Source organism: Pseudoliparis swirei, chromosome 16 (genome assembly GCF_029220125.1).
Source record: "Pseudoliparis swirei isolate HS2019 ecotype Mariana Trench chromosome 16, NWPU_hadal_v1, whole genome shotgun sequence".
Classification (NCBI taxonomy): domain Eukaryota; kingdom Metazoa; phylum Chordata; class Actinopteri; order Perciformes; family Liparidae; genus Pseudoliparis; species Pseudoliparis swirei.
The window spans coordinates 21,628,866-21,651,160 of NC_079403.1; the positions used below are offsets into that span (position 1 = coordinate 21,628,866).

General features: G+C 43.9%; 1 protein-coding gene across 2 annotated transcripts in view; it reads right to left on the minus strand.

The window, feature by feature from the left end:
* tsnare1 (T-SNARE Domain Containing 1) overlaps window positions 1-22,295 on the minus strand; it is a 124,922-nt gene that overhangs the window by 74,208 nt on the left and 28,419 nt on the right. For both annotated transcript variants that reach the window (XM_056434464.1, XM_056434462.1), the window contains exon 6: window positions 2,427-2,499. In XM_056434464.1, coding sequence (XP_056290439.1) covers window positions 2,427-2,499 — 73 coding nt within the window. The remainder of the gene's footprint in view (window positions 1-2,426; window positions 2,500-22,295) is intronic.

The window sequence follows — 22,295 nt, forward strand, 5'->3', positions numbered from 1 at the left end:
TCATTTTCTATGTGTCAGTGTTGTGGTTCGAAAAAAGGGAAAAACAAAACAACTCTATTAAAACTTCTATCTTTTCGATTGTCTCTTGTGTTTTGTGCCCCGAATACTAATCTTTGATTGGAGACACACATACACACACACACACACCAGCCATTTTTAGTTTTAGTTTACATTCATAATACTGTAGATACGCCTTGCGTCAAAGCCAGCATAATCCTTGAAATGTTGGGAATCTACTTTATAAAGACTCAAACACAATTCTGGTTCAGATACCAAAATTCCCTCAGAAAGCAGTTTGGTTCAGAGATTAAATGGTCTGGGACAATGTCAAAGTGCACATAGCTCGAGAAAACAAGGAGGACAGAGGGGAGCAACATCTGAGGTCCAGCAGATGTCTCATCAGCTGATATAGAATTCAACTCCAGGGAGGATGAACCTCCAATTAATTCCTCTCTCCTCGGGAGAACCAATCAGGTGTGTACTGAAGCAACAAGGCCAAAAGTACATCTGGGGAAAGTCCTCCTTGAAACCCATAAGGGCCAGCTGGCTGATGTCCAAGAGACATAACAGTTGGCGTCATAAAAAAGACCTGATGCAGAGGGAGATTTGTGGACGTCCCATCATAACTTCTCTATATGCCTCAAGAAGAGGACCGTAAAGCCTGACCCTGAAGCACTGGTAGCCCCAATATTGACTTTTAACAAAGCTCAGTGTCAGAGATCTGCTCTATGTGCCTCAGTACTGCATGTAAATTATTACAGTAGTAGGAATTTGATTGTTTTACTCGCTCCAATATTGCCTCCAGTGTCTCCAATGAGTGTGATCATCTCGTATGGTCTGGGTGTCCCCATGTACTGGTCAGAAATGTAATTATTCTCTGAAGTACTCGCTCACCACTGGGTGGAACTTGGTACACAGCTCCATCAGACCTAGAAAGTTTGGTTTATGTAGCGTGGAATCGTGACCATGGAAACGAAGGTTCGATTCTGCAATTTCTTGGTACGGCTGTGAATGGCGCTGTGTTCTTAACCATCATTCAATCCATTATGGCATGGTGCATGTTTGACTTCTCATGGTCCTCAAGTGTGAGACACTCTCATTATTACATCTAAGACTCTGTCAAAGTAAGGTATAGTAGAAAAAGAGGAGACTATTTAGATGTGTGCTTACATATTCCGACTATCGTCACCGCTATGATGTGTGCATTTAATCTTCCTCTCACAAGTAAGGACATCTGAGATATGTGATAGGTCAAGTTCGGTGATCGCTGAACTTTTGGTTTCTTGGATGTCAGTTGATGGCCTTATGGGAAGACGGAGCCCGTTCCAATTGAAACCAGGCCGCTACTAGAGGGTAGAGAGCGATGTGCCGATTGGTAACTAATATATTCTACATTGCCTATTATAACTACACATATTTGGTTGTGCTGCTCTACGAGGAGGAGGAGGAGGAGGAGGAGGAGCTCACCCTCATGTGTTGTTTATGCCATCAGGAGACTGTTTCTACAAGATGGGTCGACTAACAACGGTTATTAATTCTTTATAATGAGGCACATTATACAATTATACAGAGTCAACTTCGGTTATTGTGACAAGTCGGTACCCAACTACATGAAATGCTTCAAAAAGATAAATTTGTATGACGGAATTTGCTGATTTGGCTAGTTTTTAAAATCTGAATTACAGCCCTTCATTTTCAAATGATCATTTTCTGGGATGTTGAAGATCCAACCTGCAGCTTGCTCTTTAAGGTTACATTATATTAGCCTCCAAATAATGTCATAGGCTATCTAAGCCCGAAAAAAAATTATAGATGTAAATGAGGTGACTCTCCTCCAGCCTCAGCTGAAAGTGTTTTGCAGCACCAGAGCGCCAATCTCCGGCTTCATCAGATCGTCTCACTTCGATTTAAATTGATCTACAACCCCATCACAGCAGCATTTTGCAGGTGTGTTACTTGGTCTGTTTGGTTGTCTGACATCAGTAAGTAACTGCTGATTCTCCAGTGAATGTTCGTGATGGGCCCAGACGTAGCCAGTGGCAGATTTGTGACCCAGTAGCAAAGCATATCTGGCCGATATCTGTGTGCTATGTGTCGTTGTTTTTTTGGACAGGCCTAAATCCCTGCAGGGTGTGTGGGCAGCCGTTTACAGATATCAGGGTGGCTAAATGGATTTTCTCCAACAGTCTGCTGTTTGAATAAACCCAGAGCATCTCGCTCCTCATCAAAGAATCTCCACGGCGTGGCAGCGAGGTCTAGGTTACAAAGTTTGTTTTTGCCCGGCAGCATTTTCAAGCTCACGTTATTAATCAAGCATGTCAAATTAAAAACGTGACAACAAAGGTTATCTTTACTAATTGAGTCGGGGGAAACGATGTAAACAACCCTCAACACACACACAGGCACACACACACAGAAGGTCTTACCGATGGTGTCGCCCTGTTCGTGGACCATGCTGGCCAGATCCTTCATGATTTGACTGATGTCCAGCATGTCTTTCTATGGAGTAAACACACAGTACATATTTATGTTATCCCACTCTTTATTTCAGTGTGTGTCTGACATCAGACACTGGCAGTGATTGGCTGAGAACACATTGTACATATAAGAAATTTCCAAATCCTGAATTGTTAATTGGAGTTGATGGTTTTGCCATCAACTAACTCAGCTACTAAAAACAGAACACGCCCGACTCAGCATTGCTCTGCTTTAACATTGGTGGAATCACATTGGATAATTAAAAAGAAGAAAAATCAAAGTCGGTGCCGCAGAACCAGAGAAATAAAAAAAATGTATTCCAATTTAACTTGAATGTTGACAGCGGCATTTGGTGTAAATCGCTGAGTTGAAAATGTATCCACTTGAGCAAAACGCATACATTTTCCCGATGATGAATCTATGCATCTAGTGTAATGGAGCGTAACTCACAGACAAACTAAAAGGACTGACATTAGAGGAAAATAACAAAGAACTGAAGTTCCTTCAGTTTTTGAGGTCAGTTAAAGCAAGTCCAAGTACTTTCTGAAAAGGTTCCCAATTAATCAAATGACAGCAGAAATAGGAGCAGCCTGAGATGTCTCGCTAATGTCTCGGCTACGACTAAAAGCTGACTGCCGCTTACTCACACCTTGACGTTCGCTTGTCTTTTCTGTTATCAGTTGTCCTTGCATTCTTATATTCATTGAGCACACAGCAACCACACTGGCTTCTCGTTTACTTCTGGGAAGAGATAGGAACCGTTCCATATTTCTTTGAAAAGCAAACGATCTGTTTCCGTTTCTTTTTCTCCTTTTTTGAAGAGTGTTTCTCCCACCGAGGGTTCCTGCCTGAATAGAAGCCTTCGCTGGATAGTGTCATGTCCCGGAGCCTGAACATAAGCACAAGGGATCTGTAATGTCCATTAAAGCGCCTCCAGCCACTCGTATTAGCACAACCCCCAGTGGTCAAATAGGAAAAGGCAGTGCATTTTATTGAAACTTTAGAATTAATGACTTAAATCTTTAAACTTTTAACAATGTTGTGGTAATTTCCCGTATTTGAGTGAACTCTTTGAATCAGTGCGTACCTTGCTAGTTACTAGTTATTATCAGGAAACACTCCATAAACTTTCATTGTTATGCAGATGACACTCAACTATATTTATCGATAAAACCAGAGGAGAGCAACCAACTCTGTAAAATTCAAGCATGTCTTAAAGACATAAAAACATGGATGACCTGCAACTTCTTGATGTTAAACTCAGACAAAACCGAAGTAATTTTAATCGGCCCTGAGCACCTCAGAGATCAATTATCTGGTGATGTGGATTCTGTAGACGGCATTGCCCTGGCATCCAACACCACTGTAAAGAATCTTGGCGTTATCTTTGATCAGGAGTTGTCCTTTAACTCCCACGTAAAGCAAATCTCAAGGACTGCATTCTTTCATCTACGTAATATTTCAAAAATCAGGCACATCTTGTCTCAAAAGATGCAGAAAAATTGGTTCACGTTCGTTACTTGAGACTGGATTACTGCAACTCCTTATTAGCAGGCTGCTCTAATAAATCTCTTAGGTCCCTCCAGTTGATCCAGAATGCTGCAGCTCGTGTTCTCACTAAAACTAAGAAAAGAGATCACATCACTCCTGCACTAGCTGCTCTGCACTGGCTCCCAGTAAAATCAAGAATCACTTTTAAAATTCTTCTCTTAACCTACAAAGCCTTGATTGGTGATGCTCCATCATATCTTAAGGAGCTTGTCGCACCATATTGCCCCACTAGAGAGCTACGCTCACTAAATGCGGGACTACTTGTAGTTCCTAGAGTCTTAAAAAGTAGAATGGGAGCCAGAGCCTTTAGTTATCAAGCTCCTCTTTATGGAACCAGCTTCCAATTTCAGTCCGGGAGGCAGACACAGTCACCTCGTTTAAGAGTAGACTTAAGACCTTCCTCTTTGACAGAGCTTATAGTTAGGGCTGAATCAGGTTTGCCCTGGTCCAGCCCCTTGATATGCTGCTATAGGCTTATAGCTGCCGGGGACGTTTTAGGATGCACTGAGTACCTATCTCCTCTTTTTCTCTCCTTAAGGATGAATTTTCATCTCTCAATCACACGTTACTAACTCTGCTTTCTCCCCGGAAGTCCTTTTGACTTTACGTCTCATGGGGTCATCGGACCCTATGAGACGGCATAGATCCTATCTGCCTGATGGATCGTCTGGGTCGTGGAATTCCTGCTCATGACTACGCCACTGTCCTGTTGAGACTCCGCCCACACCTCCTCCCCACCGCCATCTGCCTGATGGATCGTGGAGGTCTCCATCGTGGAATATGCCTACTATGAACTATTCATACACTCTGTCATATTCATTGAATGTATTTTAACTCTAAATCTGTCCTTCTGTACACATTACATCTATTGCATCTGTCCATCCTAGGAGAGGGATCCTCCTCTGTTGCTCTCCTCCAGGTTTCTTCCTTTTTCCCCTGAAGGGTTATTTGGGAGTTTTTCCTGGTCCGATGTGAGGTTTTGGGGCAGGGATGTCTATGTGTACAGATTGTAAAGCACTCCGAGACAAATTTGTAATTTGTGAAATTGGGCTATACAAATAAACTGAATTGAATTGAATTGAATTACCTTACAGCTAACACAGGTACAGGCATTAATGGGGAGAAGACACAGACTACAACAACAGCTCAGCATTTAAATGTGTTCAAATAAAACACTATTTGAATTTGCTTCACGATAATGTTGGAACACACCTGTAGAGTTGACTTGATGACGTCTTTGTAGAGTCGAACGTATATTTAGCTAGTGTCCATTAAAGCGCCTCCAGCTACGCGTATAAGCACAACCCCCAGTGGTCAAATAGGAAAAGGCAGTGCATTTTATTAAAGCGTGACAATTAATGACTTCAATCTCTAAACTTGGAACACTGTTGTGGTCATTTCCCGTATTTGAGTGAACTCTCTTTGAATCAGTGCGTACCTTGCTAGCTATCTTACAGCTAAAACAAATACAGGCCTTTATGGGGTGAAGACGCAGACTGCTCAGCATTAAAATGGATCCAAATGACAATTTTGAATTGAGTTGATGACGTCTTTGTAGTATTGAATTTATGTCTGCTCAATGTTGGTGCCAACTGATAGATTTCCCTGAGTCACATCAGATTAAACTTCAAAGCTTGTTGATTGATGTTTAATGTTTTGAGCAACTTCAGGTGCATTACCTCAAATGTGCAACTTCACATGCACGGATTTAAAAAGGAATATTCTAAATGAAATCCTCTTCCTGTCCGTGTCTAATTGACACATTTGGATTTGTGTTTAATCCTAAATATTGTGCGCATGGCTTGAATACGTTTGTTTCATTATTTCTGTCGGGGCAAACCAGTGCAGCTATGGCTGACCGCAGATAATTCCTCGCAGTGCCAACGCTTTGAATACACTCTCACTGTTTGAGCTCAAAGCAATATGAAAGCTTATAAAACCTCTGTCTATCTCCTGCTCACAGGTCTCCCCCCCCAGCCCACACCCTCTCCTCTATTATGGCTCCGTGCAATCACAGCTGCGTTTGTGTAGCCTAACCCACTGGGCCATCCATCACAGGTGGCAGAGATTGCCGTGGAAACTGGCAGGCCATCCTGCCACTTGGCAAAAATCATTTCAGGTCGGGCCAAAATAGCCCCTGGCAAACCTTGCGACGCTAGAGAGTTTATTTTTTATTTGTATATGTTTATCTTTTGGGCAACCCCGTCTATCATGTTGTAATAGAACAACACATTAATTTGACCCGGCAAAGCACTGGGCAATCAGGGCTCGTTTCATCATGACATGAACACTGTGCACCCAATTTAGAAAATAGTGAGTGGATGTGAATGAGCAGCAGGAGAGGCGCACACACACACACACACACACAGGGAGAAGACAGCGATGTGATGGGCTGGGACCCCCGCCCGAGGGCTGAGTGGGTGGCCAGACTTTGGGCCAACGCTGTGCCCTTTGCTATATTTGATGCGCTTTAAATTCCGCTCATCTAGCAGCCGCCGGATGCCGGCACTGGTCTAGGAACGCTGACCGGAGATGTTATATTCCCAACAACAGCTTTTACTACAGAATGCTTTCTTATCACCCAGGGCAAGTATGTGAGCACTGATCTGAGATGGTGTCTGTGTGGACCTGGTCAGGTGCAGGGAGGGTAGTCAAAGTCAAGGGTTGCTTTTTAGACCTTTTACTTTGGTTCACTGGGCTCGTCAGTTCAGTCTTCACATATGGCGCGTCCCACATCTACAGGATACTGTCCCGAAGCAAGGCACAAGTCGGTAGTTCACTTTGAAAAAGTGACTAAATGAAGAAAGTACTCAAGCCGTACAGTATGTGTACTGAAGACGTACATTATTGAGTGTGCTGTTGATGATGCCATTTTCCCATAATGCACAAAAGGGGCTCCTCGAAAAACAACAATAGATTGTGAAAACAAACACAATATTGTTTTGAAGCTTAGTTTTCAGTAACATTAGAACGTTTCAGTTTGATGGCGTTCTGTCATGTGTTTTGTATTACTTCCTGTAAGTATAGCAGTAAAAGCTACAATTCATAAACTTTGATAAAAAAAGACTTTATAATAAACTGTCACCATATCTGACAGATAATCTGCGAAAGAATTGAGAATCAAACTTCATTTTGTAATCAGGAGTCGCCCCCTGCTGGCAATTAGAAAGAATGCAAGATAGGTACAAGTAAGGTACCTCCTATATTAGCTTCAGTTTTCACATCCGGATGCTGCAGCCACCGTCACTTTCTACATCCGACGTGAACACAAACTCAATCTTTTCGGCTCATTTTGTCCACAGTTTGTCTGGTTTCACTTAAATGTAACGCATGATTACAAATATGTTACATCTTATGAAAACCAGCTGATTCCAGATTCATTGTAAAGGCTAGCAGCAGGAAAGCCATGTTGGAATAATAAATGAACCAAACTTCCCATGGTTCCAAATTCTTAAAGGACGGACTTTCTTCAACACTGCAGCAAACCTTTCCTCACATTCTGTTGAAACAAATTGTGTTTTTTCTTCAAAGTCAAGGAAACATAATAAGTGACTCTTTGTGATCAAACCACCTCTGCATCAACTCCAAGGGGCAGCACTTTTCAGCTGACCCTGACCTCGCCTCCCTGTGAGGGGCACAGACCAAAAGAAAAAAAGAACTTGATGTCCAGGGAACAATAATGTTTCACGGCACACAGTCAAACTCTACCTCGGTGCCAACCGCTTATCTCTGCCGGTGTGCTGTCAATCCCACCGCTGTTGTTATTGTGTGCGACTGATGAAAAGAACATGCTTGAAAGAAGAAAAAAAAGGAAAGGCTCCGAGGCTCTGTACATTTCCATGAGACTAAAATGTCAGACTGCGATTCAGACATCTGTTCCATCTGACACCGGAGCCTCTGCAGGGACTGCAACAAACACAATTAAAGTTGAGGACAAGATAACGGGAAAAAATACAGAAAATAAAAAGTCCCCAAAAAAACAGCCTGGAGGCAGCACCTGATTGAATCCTCAATCATCAGCGCTGCATGCCTCTTTTTTTTCTCTCCAGTCATAAGGATCTGTCTGATACTAACTGATCCGACGACTGCAGCTCGATCCAAAGCTTTGCAACCTGCAGATTGTCTGATAGAGGATGTACGACAACAAAAAAAGGACTCCAGTTCCCTGGTATTTTCATGCTCATGTTACATAGACTATTCTCATGTTACATAGACTATTCTATGTTACATAGACTATTCTATTCATCACATCTGCTGTGTCAATACGTTATTCCGCTTGTGTCTTCGAAAAGACAAATTAGCTGGGGACAGTTTGCCACTTTACAAGGTATCATCAGCACAATACAGACGAGATGCGATACATGACAGCGAGCAGCGGGTTGGGGGGGGGGGAGTAGAGAAAGTGCCGCATGCAGGCCGTATTTCTCGGAGCAAGAGTTTCATTCAGAGATTGCCGTTCCGTGCGGCCAGCATCTAAGATGTCCTGGAGTCGAGTCACAAACGGCCGGCGTGGAGGTCTCCTCTTGTGCCTGCAGAGGGAAGTGTGGTACAGCAGAGCCTCTCGCATAAAACCTCTTTGAGGTGAACCGGCTTCGCTCATAAGAGCTGATTTTAAGTACAGGACTGTCTCAGAAAATTAGAATATTGTTATGAAGTTCTTTATTTTCTGTAATGCAATTAAAAAAACAAAAATGTCATGCATTCTGGATTCATTACAAATCAACTGAAATATTGCAAGCCTTTTATTCTTTTAATATTGCTGATTATGGCTTACAGCTTAAGAAAACTCAAATATCCTATCTCTAAATATTAGAATATCATGAAAAAGTATACTAGTAGGGTATTAAACAAATCACTTGAATTGTCTAATTAACTCGAAACACCTGCAAGGGTTTCCTGAGCCTTGACAAACACTCAGCTGTTATAAATCTTGTTTTTTACTTGGTCTGAGGAAATATTAAAATTTTATGAGATAGGATTTTAGAGTTTTCTTAAGCTGTAAGCCATAATCAGCAATATTAAAAGAATAAAAGGCTTGCAATATTTCAGTTGATTTGTAATGAATCCAGAATGCATGACATTTTTGTTTTTTTAATTGCATTACAGAAAATAAAGAACTTTATCACAATATTCTAATTTTCTGAGACAGTCCTGTATGTGTGTCAGCCCACATGGAGTGGGGTAGGCGTTGATAGACGCGACCCCTGAAGAGGCGTCTGGGAGAATTACATTGTCCCTGCACCTTGTATTCACTCCGAGAAGTTTCTTCTTTCTCCACTCAGTTTGCTTCTTTTTGTCCAAATGAGAGCGCGGCAATCAGAGCGAGACCTCACCGAGAGAGAAGTCGCTCAGAACATTCTCCAAAACCAAATTGCCACCTCCTCTGGACTCCGAACGTGATCCGACTGTGTTCAAACTATGCCACCGCACGCTGTCTGTTCGTGGGACTGGGCCCAGTCACATTAAGTGAGAGTGATGGGAGCTGTGTGACAAATCTCTCACGGGGTTACTCAACCGACTCCTCGCCGTGACCCGGTTTCGTAGTCCCGGAAACTCAAATGAACTCATTACTTAGAGTCTCTTGTTCTTCTTTAGGCGTAAATTACAACAGTTCGCCACAACGCTTCATGTGTTATGCTTTGCATGTCAGGGAAAGTAGTGAAGTAAGATATAAGTAACATTTAATTTAAGTGAATTCAATGTAATTATGTTTTAATACACCAAGCAACTATAATTAGCACTATTTTAAATCTTCAACTCCATATGAAACGATCCAGTGAAGGAATTTCAACTCCATGGCTGTCTCAAAAATGTATTGTGCGTATAGCAAACCGGAACTTATTGTAATGTTTACTTAAGTCCGATGATGTAATCCTGACCGCAAGGAGGCAACAGAAGTTTCCTCATTCCACACCAGAAGCATCAACTCAGTTGAAAATGTATTTTCTATTAATAATCCTGTTGTCATGCAGCCGCACATATTCAGATTAAAGTAAACTGACGCCATGACGCATCCTCATCACCCGTACCAGTGAACCCCACGCCAACACCATTCTCGTCTGTTTGACGGGCCGATGTCCGAACACAAGGGTCAGCAACCTTTCCTATCCATCCTATTTTCCACCAAATAAAATGTGTCTTGAGCTGCCAAAGCAATTTGACATCACAGTTTATAAAGTTATATATATTTTAAAAAAAAGTATATATATATTTTGTTTTATATATACAAATGTATATAGTCATATTATATAAACAAAAACTAGAGTTTGTATATATATATACATATATATATACAAAAACTATAGTTTGTTTTTATGAAATTATTAAAGAAAAAAAAAGACAATTGTTGACATTATATTGATATTTTACCGGTTATAACAAAATCAAACTCTTATGAAGAGGAAAAAAAATAAAAATACACTGGCAAATTAATCAGACAGCTATGTAAGTCCTGATTTCCGTTGGTGGTGGACTCGTTAGACTGTGTGAACTCAGCTTCTCTCTTCCACCAACCACCTACTTGGTGTTGGGATACTCACATCCAAAAACCTGCTGATACAAGTCCCACGTAATTAATGATGTGGGTGTGTTTCTCCTTGCAACCAGGAAAGTGGGCTTTTCTTTTGGGCACGCATCTCTACTCCAGGTTTGCAAACGCCTGGTCGTAAACAGGAATAAGCCTGTGTACCGTACGCGTATCTTAAACGTTGCACACATGTTCCAAAAATGATACTAAAACCTGAATAATATCGGCCCATCAGAAAATGCTCCATACAGAATATGTTCTATTTAAGAATATCCAAACATAGAATGTTTCCATGAGCCATTTCAAACTCAGAATAGTGTCATGTTTGGATTAATAAAGGAATATCAGTGTGCTTTGTAAACGTAGGCATTGATGGGTTGCGACTAGTTTTGCCAGTTTTTTTCATGAAAGCTTGAGTTAAGCAATGTGAAAAACAAAATGTTATGTCAGGCAATATAAAGAAGGTCCACGACGCACAGCTGTAACCCCGCCCCTCGTGTTGACCGGCCAATGGTTAGTCCACACGGTGGTCCTCATTGGGCGAATACTTTTTAACCGAGGACTCGCCGTTTCGTGTCACGATACCAAGACGGATCTGTGAACTCGAACTCGGCGGAGTGGACCGATTCAAAGTTGTCGTCCAAGGCGGTGAGGGAAGAGGAATGCTATGTTTATTTATTTTTTGACGATCAATGATGGGGATTTCCTGGAATTCTTTTCAGATTTTGGTTCTTGTAAATCTTTTCCCAACCCCTATTGTAATTGCATTATTACTATGCTCCTCATCCGCCCACTCCTCCTCCCCACCGCCATCTGCCTGATGGATCGTGGAGGTCTCCATCGTGGAATATGCCTACTATGAACTATTCATACACTCTGTCATATTCATTGAATGTATTTTAACTCTAAATCTGTCCTTCTGTACACATTACATCTATTGCATCTGTCCATCCTAGGAGAGGGATCCTCCTCTGTTGCTCTCCTCCAGGTTTCTTCCCTTTTTTTCCCCCTGAAGGGTTATTTGGGAGTTTTTCCTGGTCCGATGTGAGGTTTTGGGGCAGGGATGTCTATGTGTACAGATTGTAAAGCACTCCGAGACAAATTTGTAATTTGTGAAATTGGGCTATACAAATAAACTGAATTGAATTGAATTGAATCCTATTACCCATCTGTTACCAAAGATATTGTCAATGTTATAACCCGCTACCCTTACACTTAGCATTATTTGCACAATTAGCACCCGTTTCCTCAAAATTACCCACCTTGCGACTTTAGCAATGTCGATAAAAGTGTGACCGTAATCTTTACGAAATAATTTCCGCCGTAGAAAAGTTCGCCCTTGTCACGCCAGTGCTGTGCAAGCGAGATGAGAACAGTGGCACATGTGCTGTTGTGTAGACTGGTTTAGGGAGTACATCAACCGACTCTGTCATGTCGATTGTGATTTGCATGCGCTCCGTGACGTATACCCACTCTCCCGAGGCACATTAGTCATCATTCGCTGTCAACGCTTGTCATTTCAAGTCCCTTCTGTTCCTGTCGCATACTGGCAAATACATAGCCCACAAGGGGGGGGGGGGGGGGAGACAATTTCTTTTTACTGTGTGCCGAGCAGCTCAGTGCAACGCTGTGTTCCCAATCAATCCTGAATATAGATCAGGCTGCAGCCTCGCACAAACTCGAGTTGAACAAAGCAAGATTTCCCAGACATGTTATCAGTTTAAATCACACAGTGGGGCTGCCACGGAGCCCGGAGTTCCAGCCATTAGATGGTGTAGTAGACACATGAGAGCACATTATACTTATAGTCAGATTGTTACCGACAAGAAATCCTCTCGACACGGGCGTCGAGTCAAAACAAAAAGACAGACTGTCTCCTTGGCGACGGCAAGTGAGCTCACCATCCTGAGAGAGATGCCCTCTTCTTCACCTCCACCACCATGAGATAGGAACAACCCCTCTGGGTCGGATGAAATCCCACCAACACAGTACACTTAAAGGTTCTATATACACCATTATTGTGTACATCTACACAACTATTTGCCATGTAAAGAAGCAGTAGAGTAATGGCGTCGAGCGTCCCTTTGTTCTGTGACGTGTTCTCATGCAGCTGATAACCTCGTCCCGACATCGTCATGGAAGCACACAACCTTTGGAGCTTTGTGCTCATCCAGGCCAGGAGCCCAGCTTGTCCTCTACGGCCCACCGGTCCCCAGTGGGAGCCGACAGCACGCCTATGGGGACCACGACCGTAAATGCTGGGCCTGCTGGAGGTTCCAGGATCCAGTACTGTGGCTGGCAGACTGCCGTACTGAGAGGTTTTCTAAAGGGAATCTGGTTATCGGAAAAATTCCCGCTTTTGGGACCACCAACTTAAATATTGAGTTTCTATCCCCCACTAGTTTGAAATATGATGGACCTGCATTGGAGCTTCTAGTCTCTCTGTGTATGCAATTGAAAATGTACTTAACCAATCTTTTGGAATCAGTGGTTATTAACTATTTGTGTTCATCGATATCTTTAAATACATGTTGTTGAGTGCTTACGTGTCGGTTAATGTTTCACTTTGTGCTCCGTCTCATTTACTGGTTTTAAATATGATGGACCTGCATTTGAGTTTATATTCTCTCTTTTTATGCATTTTAAGTGTACTTAATAACCACTGATTCCAAAAGATTTGTTAACTATTTGTGTTTTATAGATATCTTTAAATACATGTTGAGTGCTTACGTGTCAGTTAATGTTTCCCTTTATGTGTCTTTTTTTGCTACGTCTCTTTCTAATGACTAGTCTGGATAACATCCACGAAGAACCCATTTAGCCCAGCAGCTGGAGGCCAGACCAATCAGCAAACTGCGGGGGGGTTGGGGGGGGGGGGTTGGGGGGGCGACTGTTTGTTTGCTGCTGGATGTTCGAGAATAATTATTACTTCACTTCATATGTAATTACAATGAGATACAAATGCCTGTAAATGCTTTTATTTTCCCCTTCAATTCTTTTCAGAATTATTGAACAAAGTTAAAGGAATTGAGCAAATTAGAGTTTTAAGAACGCCTATTATTGTTCTAGCTTCAAAAAGTGGAAGACCGATGCCAGCCCAGTGTTGATGTCTGCGCATATGAATGATAACAAACCATTGTAACCATAGTACAGATTAGAAGAAACACTATTATGAAGATATGGATGATCAAAGTGTTTTTTTTTTAGATCAATAACTATCTGCTGTTCTCTATTATGCTCAGTCATGGCTCCGCCCCCCACATCCCGATCGCCGCACTCTCCTTGATAAGTGTGCTTAATGCTGATTTGAAATTCTCCCCACATCTCCCACCTGAGCCCAAAGGCATCGGGCGGCAGGACACGGCGTCGCTGCCACAGCAAGGGAAAAGAAGAAGGAACAAAACTGTTAAGCACATTTACTTGCAGGCTTACTGACGAGAAAAGGGGGAGTGGAGGAGGGAAAACGATGACATTTACCCCCACCGACTACGTGAGAGACATCTCTCTTTTTTTTCTTTCTTTCACTCGCTGAATAAACGGTTTATATATATATATAAATCCTGTTTCCTCACCGGCTGCAGCCCAAGGACCTCTGAATACCGCCAGCAGCGGGCCTGAGGGGGCCGAGCTGAAAAAATATTAGAGACAGTCTTCTCGGGCTCAACCTGCCTCCTCCTCTGTGATTTAAAAAATGACAAGGATCGAGTCGACGGATGACATTTACTTCTTTTACTATTAGCGAATAGCTTTCCGCACTTGTACTTCTTGCCACACACGTGGTCTGCCTCGGGGGCCCATGAGTCCGTCCGTCTGTCCCTCACCAACAAGTGCCCTGATCAGCCGGATGACATCATTTGTCTGTGCCTCCCAAATGTATTTCATATTACTGTCACATAATTAATGTGTTTCATGATAGGACAAGGGTTCAGAAACAAAGAAAAAAATACTGACGAGAATATTCATGGTTTGGGTTCAAAGGAGCATGTGGCAGCTGTCCCCAATCTGGCCTCGGCTGCTGGCTGGTTGACAATCAGTTAGTTGCTCTGACTGATTGGCAATCAGTCAGCAGCCGATGCTGCTCATATAAAAAGGGCAGCAAAGCTGGAGGTAGAGCAGAGCGTACAGAGGCGCAGGTTTGCGGTCTGCTGAGTGTTGTGTGCCGACAATTAAACATGTTATCGAACGGAACCTTGTCGTGGTCTGAGTATCCTTGGTGCTGGTGGGGGAAACCCACGGGTAACGGCCCGGAAGCTGTTACAGAGCACTTTTATTAGATCATTTTGGGGCTGCCCAGTTACTGGTTACCGGTGGCGTCCGCTTCAAAACATTGCTTATGCTTATGCTGCAAACAGATCGGGCCCTGTCTACATCCAGGATACGGTCAAGCCTTACACCCCAGTAGTTCACTACGCTCGGCAACAACTGATCGACTTGTGACTCCGTCACTCTGAGCTAATCACTCGACAAAATCAAGACTGGAAAACTAAAAACACAACTTTTCCGACTACCTTGAATAAAAACAGATTAGCGCTTTAGTGGTTCTTGAATGGCACTTACTTATTTATTTTTGTAGTTGGTCTTTCTTGAAGAAATGTAACTTTCTTGATTCTTATTGTTCTGAGTTTGTACTCATGGTTGAATACACTTATTGTAAGTCGCTTTGTATAAAAGCGTGAGCTAAACGACATGTAATATCTAATTTCACCGAGTCCTAACCACATTGTCCTTCCTGACCCCATGTACGTTTCTTAATGATGACGTTGCTACATATCTAAATATATATCCTTATAGTCAATGAATTACAGAGAAGCCAAAAGATATACGCTATCTACCGCTGCAGACGTCGGGGTACTTTAGATCCGAAAGTCACACATCCACAAAAAAAAAAAAAAAAATTACGATTTTGTCAAAGAAGTCCCGTGGCTTTAAAGAGGCCCTTAAGTACTGCAGTTCCCCGTCAGAAAGAGTTGTCTGATGGGGTGGTACAGCTGGGAAAATATATCATATGAAGCGTGTACATAAACTGATATTGACTACTTTTGAGGTGGCTAAAATTGCTTTCTCTGCCGCTCCCGTAGCCACTTAAACGCCATCAGACAGACCTTTCAAACGGGGGCACCGAGGCCTTTTATATCGCTCTCTTCAAAAAGCCACCAGGTAAAAGAGAAAAAGTCCCTTTCTTTGATTCTGTAATTCACTTTATTAAATGTTAATTAAAATTTAATTGAATCCTTCTTGTATAGCGCTTCTTTTTTTAAATGTTTATGTTGCATGTGAAATAAAAGGTAATAATGTTCTGGAATTAAAACCTCTGAATTATCTTTCATTAAACACAAATACTTTATGTACTCTTTGAACAGTCCCACTCATTAGTGGAACTCGTCTGTATTAATACACGGACGTGGATAATCAAGTCTTAGTGGAATATCAGCAGTTGCTCTCTAGCGGGAGCCAGTAAGCAGCACGTGATTTGCCATCATTCTATACGCATCCATGTGTAAAGAGAGGACAAAAATCTCTATGATTTTGATTGCCAGGGTAATAACACATGTTTTCGCTAATGAACCACTTTCTCCGATCCTTTCCGCTGAGTGTGTAAAAGATGTAGTGTCTGTCTACCGGGGTGATTTATACGTGGTGTTTCCCACTATACCTGTCTTTACTCAAGGGTAAACTCAGTGGATGGATTGTCTTGAGCACGCATTGGTAGGACAGACACGCTTTTGCTGTGGCCCTTTTTTTTCTCCTCTCTTTTTACTCGGCCAGGTGTTGTATTCAGATTCCCCTTGAAAGCCGCCCTCTGTTATGCGTTTCCTCTTTTTTTTAAAATTCTTTTATGAATTTGTTTTTGATGAAATGATCTCCTGTGCCAGAGCATATTAAGTGCAGCTGGAAGGTGACAGTCTCTAAGGGGCGATTGAGATGTGCAGAAAGTGCTGCCGTGATTGGATACTAATATTCGGAAAATTGAATTTCAAAATATTATAAATATGTATTTTTTGAGAATCATTTATTCATTTTCTTAATGATAGATGAAGTTATTATTCAATAGTTAATCCTGGTTGTGTTTTTTAATCAGTGGCATGAAGATGGCACACTTTTATTCAGTATATTTTTGTTAATTGGTCTGATACCAATCATTAACTTCAGCTTAATATGCATGTAGCCTACTTTGTTCTATATTGTCGGTCGCTGTTTCGTGGACCCCCAAAATCTTCGTCTGGTATTGCAATGATGCAATATGCGCTGTTCAGCTCACATTCGATCTGAAGGATGATAGAGTTGAATGTACTGGTCACACAGGGAGGTCCCTGTAGGTTCCTCAGGGAGGGTCCCTGATCAGCGCTTCACACGGTTTCTGCTATCCAAAAAAGGTTGACAAGCACTAAAGTAGCTTATGTCGACACATGTAATCAAAATATGATACTTGAGCATATGTTCAATTTGTTTGTCTTAAATCGCAAATTGGATCAACTTTTTAGTGTTAGCGTCTCTTTTTTCATACTTATTCACATTTAAGAGAACTGAGAAATCGAGTTCTCATTTCCAACTCGTTAAATACCTCCGCTTGGTCAGCGTCTGATACCGACGCCCTATGAGACGCAGCAGGCTTTCATCTTACTCTGATATAAACCCATTTATTAAACACTCCCAGTAACTGATGATGTATGAGGAGCGAGAAAGTCCGTCGTGGGCAGAAGGGAAGCTGGGTGTGATGGGTGGAGACAACACAGGACTTCCACCCAGGAGATACCTGTAGTCTTCCGTGACTTATCTCACCTTACTTTTGTGTTGCAACTTGCATGCATATACATATATATATATATATAGGGTCCATTGGACCTGGCTGGGTCTGATGCCATGGTGCTGCTGATGCCCTGCCCACTCCTCCTCTCTACCTCCATCTGCCTGATGGATCAAGTCAAGTCTTTTATTGTCAGATGCACAGAATGACACAGGATCAGACTGGGCACTGAAATTCTTGGGACAAGGCACCACAACTACCATAGCAAACATAATATAACATGACATACACTGTGTACAAGTACTCTGAACGTAATACTAACATATATACATGTAACATATACTTCACCTATAATAACCTATAATACACTAAACTACAGACAAATGAGAGTAGCAGATAGTGAAAGCAGGTAGTGCAATAAAAAGTGTAAGTACAAGCAGTGATCTGCAAGTGACAGTGTGTGTAAAGTGACAAGTGTAAAAGTGTCAAGTGCAAAAGTGACGATCGTGTGTCAGTGTCCATTTAGCAGCCTGATGGCTCTCGGCAAGAAACTGTTCTCCAGTCTCTGTGTGCGAGACTGGATACTACGGTACCGCCTTCCAGAAGGCAGCGGGGTGAACAGTCTGAAGGCTGGATGATGTCAGTCCTTTAGGATCCTGCCAGTCTTCCTGAGGCATCGTGTGCGGTATGTGTCCTGCAGGGCTGGGAGCTCCCTACCGATGATGAACTCCGCAGTCCTGACCACACTGCGTCGGGCCTTGCGGTCCTTGGCTGTGCAGCTCCCATACCACCCTGTGATGCACCCAGTCAGGATGCTTTCTATTGTGCATCTGTAGAAATTGGTGAGGATGACTGAATCCATGCCAAACTTCTTCAGTCTCCTCAGGAAGAAGAGGCGCTTCCGGGCCGCTTTGACCACCTCGTCTGTGTGAGCAGACCAGGTGAGGTCGTTGCTGATGTTGACCCCGAGGAACCTGAAGCAGCTGACCATTTCCACTGCAGAACCGTTGATATGCAGGGGTGCGTGCTCCTCCACCTGCCGTCTCCTAAAGTCCACAATCATCTCCTTTGTTTTGCTGATGTTGAGAGAGAGGCTATTATCCTGACACCATGTAGTCAGGGTAGCAACCTCCTCTCTGTAGGCTGACTCATCATTGCCAGTGATGAGGCCCACAATGGTTGTGTCATCAGCAAACTTGACAATGAGGTTAGAGCTGTGCGTAGCTACACAGTCATGTGTGAACAAGGAGAACAGGAGGGGGCTGAGCACACAGCCCTGGGGGGTGCCTGTGTTGGTGATGACTGTAGATGAGGTGCGGTCACCGATTCTCACCACCTGTGGCCTCCCCGTCAGGAAGTCGAAGACCCATTTGCATAGGGAGGTGCTGAGTCCCAGGTCTACGAGCTTCAAGACGAGTCTGGAGGGGATGATGGTATTGAATGCTGAACTGTAGTCAATGAACAGCATCCTCACATATGTATTCCCTTTGTCCAGGTGGGTGAGGGCGGTGTGCGTGGTCAGGGCTATGGCATCGTCTGTAGACCTGTTGGACCGGTATGCAAACTGCATCGGGTCCAGGGTGGGAGGCAGCAAGGAGCAGATGAATGATTTGACTAGCCACTCAAAGCACTTCATGATCACCGAGGTCAGTGCTACCGGGCGGTAGTCATTCAAGCAGGTGACCTTGGTGATCTTGGGCACAGGGACGATCATGGAGGTCTGGATCGTGGTCCATGCCTACTACCAACTATTCATACACGTGAAAGTGTTGTTTGGGAGTTTTTCCTGATCCGATGTGAGGTTCTGGGACAGGGATGTCTGTGTACAGATTGTAAAGCCCTCTGAGACAAATTTGTAATTTGTGAGAATGGGCTATACAAAATAAATTGAATACTGTAGCTAACTAATGGCAGTTACATAATAACCCCGTTTATTGTGACCCATACCAGAGCCTTCTCCGAAAACCTGACCGAGGAGTGTCGATAGCTGAACCTAAGCAAGTCAACCTGAAAACTACGTAAACCGTTGTGGGAATTTCAAGTTGAAAAGAGACTATGCACGTAATGAAAAACTGTACGTTTAATGTGAACACAACAGTTTATTTAGAAAAGACACTATGCACGTTACAAGCTCAAATGGACACCCCGACTCATCCACAACTGACTCTCGAGGGAAACCTTAGCATCATTTGAAGCTCAGGGTCACAAACCAAGCGTGGGTAGTTAAAGAGTTGGTAATGAAATATAGGATTGTTTAAAGTCCTCCATAAGCTAAACTCAAGTCACCCTTAGTCATGTACTAAGAACCAGGAGAGACAAATACAACAATGCTGTGGGAAGGCTAAACCCCGATGTTTTGTTACAATTGTTAAGCCAGCATGTTAATACGTTTTATTTTGAAAACAGGAAATGTCCCGTAACTTCCGGTAGCTTGTAATCAGGAAGTAAACAAGAGCATGGCTCAGAGACGCTGTCTTCATTAGTCTTGTAATCCAGTGGAATCTGCATACATCTTCTACCTTTTGATAGCATCGTTGGTACGTATTGATTTGTGTTGTTGTTACTCATGATTGCAGATGATTATTTTCGTGACTGTTTAGTTTTGAGAAGTTTTATGCACATCGAGTCATTGTATTCATTATGCTCTTTGTGTGTTTTAGTTTTACACTTTCCTATGTCAATAAACCTGTGGACAACGGACAAGGGTCTTCAGTCATGATGTCAGGAAGGAGTTCGTCTAACTGCCGAGGTGTATAACAGCACATATACTGAGGGCAGCACAGTAAAACAACGGCTTTCTAGCGGGCAAGATCCTTCATGATCCTGCTGCTCTGGTTCTGCACCTCCTGGTGTACCAAGTCCTGCAGGGTGGGGTCTGTAGTTCCAATAGTGCGTTCAGCCCGAACGCACTTTACTCTCTGCAGAGCCTTCCTGTCCTGGTAGCGGAGTAGTTGCCAAACCAGGCTGTGATGCTTCCTGTCAGAACGCCTCTACAGCTCCAGAGTAGAAGGACTGAAGGATCCTCCTGGGAAACTTTTAAATTTCCTCAGCTGCCTGAGGTGGTAGAAGCGCTGCCTTGCCTTTCTCACCAGTGTACTGTGTTGGGTGACCATGTCAGATCCTCGGTGATGTGGCCTCCCTGGTATCTATACCCGCTCCCCCTCTCCACAGTAGTCCCGGTTAATCCCCAGTGGTGAGTACGTCCTCTGTTGTTGTACTCCTCCTGAAGTCCACAATCAGCTCCTTGGTAATGGTGACGTCTATGATGAGGCTGTTGTCCCGGCACCAGAGTGACAGATCAGCAACTTCCTCCAGGTAGGTAGGCCTTCTCTGTCAAGTTGTCGGAGATCAGGCCCACCACCACTGTGTCATCCGCAAACTTGATGATGGTGGTGTTGAGCTGAACCTGGCCACACAGTCATGTGTGTGTACAGTGGTGAGGGGGCTGAGGGCGCACCCTGGGGGATCCTGTGTGGTTTGGAGGTAGTGTCTGCCCACCCTGACCACCTGTGGCCTGGCGGTCAGGAAGTCCAGGATCCAAGCACGGGGGTGTTGGTCCCAGCTCAATCAGCTTGCCGGCCAGTCTGGAGGGGACTATGGTGTTGAAAGCTGAACTATAATCAATGAACAGCAGTCTCACATAGCCCCCCCTCTGGCTGTCCAGATGAGAGAGTGGTTCGGACTGTACCTGGGAGACAGCATCATCCGTGGATCTGTTTGGGCGATACAGCAAATGAAGCTGCAAGCGGGTCCATGGAGGGAAGGGAGGAAAGGCACAGATGTAGTCCTTTATCAGCCTCTCAAAGCATTTCATGACCACGGTGAGGCAGGCCACCGGTCGGTAGCGTCATTCATACATGCTGGAGAAGCTTGTTCTTGGGCACAAGACAATAGTGCTGGATCTCTTAGCTAGGCTGGGGACCACCCGGACTCAGCCAGGGAGAGGGTTGAATATTGTGGTGAACATAGAGCTAGCTGGTTAGCACAGGTCTTCAGTACTCGCCCAGATATCCCATCTGGACCTGCAGCTTCCCTGGTGTTCACCCCCAACAGAGCCCACCTCACACACTGTGCTCGGTCACAGAGAGTGTGTGTTCATCCCCAGCGGTAGAACTCACCTCGGCTACTAACGGTGTTGTTGTTAGCCGGCGAGCTAGCGCTGTTGTTGCTAGCCTCAAACCGCATAAATAGAGTTCCAGGTGCGTCCGCTGGGATAAATAAGCTCTGCGGCACTCACCACGCGCCGGGTCTGCTCTGGTAGTCTGTGATAGTCCGTAGCCCTGCCAAGGCGCCTGGTGTCGCGCTGCTCCCATCTGTGATTCCACTCTGTCTCGGTGCACTCCTCTTGGCTTCCTTCACCGCCTCCTCAGTCCATAGACCGCTGCCTTGTACTCGTCCATGTTGCCGGATACAGGGACCGGAGTTATGAGGCAGCAATACGCAGGCGTTCACAGCTTCACGGATGGATCTATCAACCCACGGCTTTTGGTTAGGAAAGACCCTAACTTTTACCGTAAGGGGACGATGGTGTCCGCTAAGCGTTATGAGGAGCTCATTACTACTTCGCCCAACTCCGCTGACGTCACTGGAACTGGATTGGATCATGTCCCAGTCGGCGACACGCATGAAGCCGATCCTGTAGCTCAGCCTCTGATTGGTCAGACCACCGCTACGTTCCTCGTCACTACCGCTTTCCCATGGCGATCTTTTGCGGTACTCGGAAGCAAGAAAATGGCGGCATGGTCCGATTTGCGAGCGGAGGAGGAGAGAGACAGCCTTGTAGCCTCTCTTGAATGGTGTATAGCAGTGGTCCAACGTTCTTTCCCCTCTGGTAGCACACGTAATGTGCTGGTGAAAGTTCGGCATGACTTTTTAGGTTTGCCCTATTAAAGTCCCCAGCCACCACCACAGCCGCGTCGGGATAGCTTAGAGTCTGATGCCGACATAACACATCATGTAGGTCCGATAGTGCTACGTGGGGTGTCCGCTGTGGTG